The sequence below is a fragment of the Austrofundulus limnaeus genome, unplaced genomic scaffold, assembly GCF_001266775.1.
Source record: "Austrofundulus limnaeus strain Quisiro unplaced genomic scaffold, Austrofundulus_limnaeus-1.0 Scaffold22, whole genome shotgun sequence".
NCBI classification, from domain to species: Eukaryota; Metazoa; Chordata; class Actinopteri; order Cyprinodontiformes; family Rivulidae; genus Austrofundulus; species Austrofundulus limnaeus.
This window is the reverse complement of record NW_013952424.1, coordinates 2222804-2224507: the sequence shown is the minus strand read 5'-3', so window position 1 is coordinate 2224507 and position 1704 is coordinate 2222804. Positions and strand designations below refer to the sequence as shown.

Genomic DNA, 1704 nt, shown 5'->3' with positions numbered 1-1704 from the left:
AACGCTCTCTGGTTTCATTTAAAAGAGTCGATCATCAGATATTGTCCAAGATTAACCTTCAGGGTGGATATAGCTCGCTAGCAGCGTCGCACCGATGACCTATCCACGTCATCATTTACCCAGAATGCTTTGCGTGTAAATAAAATGGCTCCATCCATGTTAAAATATATCTAAAAAAAATTACAAAACTAAACAGCTACAGTATTTTTACAGTCTTTATTTTACAGTTAAAATAAATGTTTATCAAATAAAGTCTAATGTTACAACAAATCGTAGATCCCTTTAAATGCCAGTTTAGTTTAAAAAGTGAAAAAATCTAAACATTCGATTTGATCTATAATTGTTATTTTTTTGACAATTAAATACAGCAAACTAAAAATATTCCTAATTTTCCCATAAAACAAAGGCAAAGACTTGTATTTAAAGTTCTATTATTGATTCTTCAGTGACAAACTTACTTGGTCACTTTGACAAAATAAATATAAATAAATGCATTATTACATGCTAACTAAAATGCTTTATTTTGCTCACTCATTTTATCCTGTTTTGTATTGTGCTTGTGGGACTTTTAAAAGAGGAAATATTTCTACAATTATATATAAGATGCAAATTTTGAATCCTGAGTAAGCATTGAGAAAAAAGTCCCAAAACAAAACAACTCCATAGTACACACACCTGTTTTGTTATTCTAAATGTAATGTTTTGAAAACTTAACTTTTTACTTTTGTCCTTCAGGTCTGGGAAAGACTCTGATGCCTCGATTGGAGGGACTCGTCCGAAATCTTGCGCTGCTCTACTTCAGGCTCTTTAAAGCCCACACGGCTGACCTCTACGAGCAAAACATCCACGTTTTCTACAACAGCCCCGTGACTTGTCCGACCCTCTTCTTCTATAGTGAAAATGACGCATTGTGCAGCCTCGCCGACCTTCAGAAGCTGTTTGATTTCTGGAGGCAGAGGGGCGTAACGGTGGCCAGCAGGAAGTGGAAGGAGTCCATCCATGCCGCCCACCTTCGCTGCCACCCAGAAGAGTACGTCTCCACGTTGCAACACTACTTGAACTCTATATGAACTTCCCACTTGCTCGCTTCATAATTTAAACCGTTAGCAATATTTTTTTCAAAGCACAGCATGAACTGCACTTATTTCATCTCATAGCTTGTACTTGCGTCAAACAATGAAACCAGTGCGGTTTATTTTCTCTGCTTCAGTGATTTTATTTTCGTCTAGGTCGGTCACGTTTTAAGTCATTTTAAAAAGTCATCGGAACATTTAATGTTTGTTTAGGAAATTAATCATCAACCAACTGCAACTATTGATTCACGAGCTGCTGTGATGCTTAGGAAAAATCTGCCTTTTTTGCACAATGTCAGAAAAAAGTCACTTTAAGACTCATAAAATAAAAATCACAGTAGAATAATTATAATGTAAATAGACTCAAGTGTAGATAAGATGACGTAGTTACACAAATGTTGGGTTTTTGGACCTAAAAGTAGCGTCAGTGGATATGAACAGGAATTCTAAATGGGCCGGGACAGATCAAATACTACAACTCAGTCTGTTTTCAGATAAAGAGTGGTTGTAACATGTGGTAGTAAGTCATTCACTAACATCCTCTGAGCTAACCCTTTATTTACAGCGGGTAAAATAAGTAATGAACATGTCACCATTTTTCTCAGTAAATATATTACTAGAGGTGCTAATG

The 1704-nt window shown here is 36.0% G+C and overlaps 2 protein-coding genes across 2 annotated transcripts in view; one reads left to right on the top strand and one right to left on the bottom strand.

Moving 5' to 3' along the window:
• The window catches only part of LOC106514772 (uncharacterized), a 6266-nt gene extending 4983 nt beyond the window's left edge, over positions 1-1283 (top strand). Inside the window, exon 3 of the mRNA XM_014004194.1 lies at positions 736-1283. Coding sequence (XP_013859648.1) covers positions 736-1070 — 335 coding nt within the window. The 3' untranslated portion in view covers positions 1071-1283. The remainder of the gene's footprint in view (positions 1-735) is intronic.
• prrt4b (proline rich transmembrane protein 4b) overlaps positions 1-1704 on the bottom strand; it is a 36999-nt gene that overhangs the window by 28040 nt on the left and 7255 nt on the right. The window contains exon 2 of the mRNA XM_014004187.1: positions 502-504. The gene's annotated coding sequence lies outside the window, so the exon portion shown is untranslated. The remainder of the gene's footprint in view (positions 1-501; positions 505-1704) is intronic.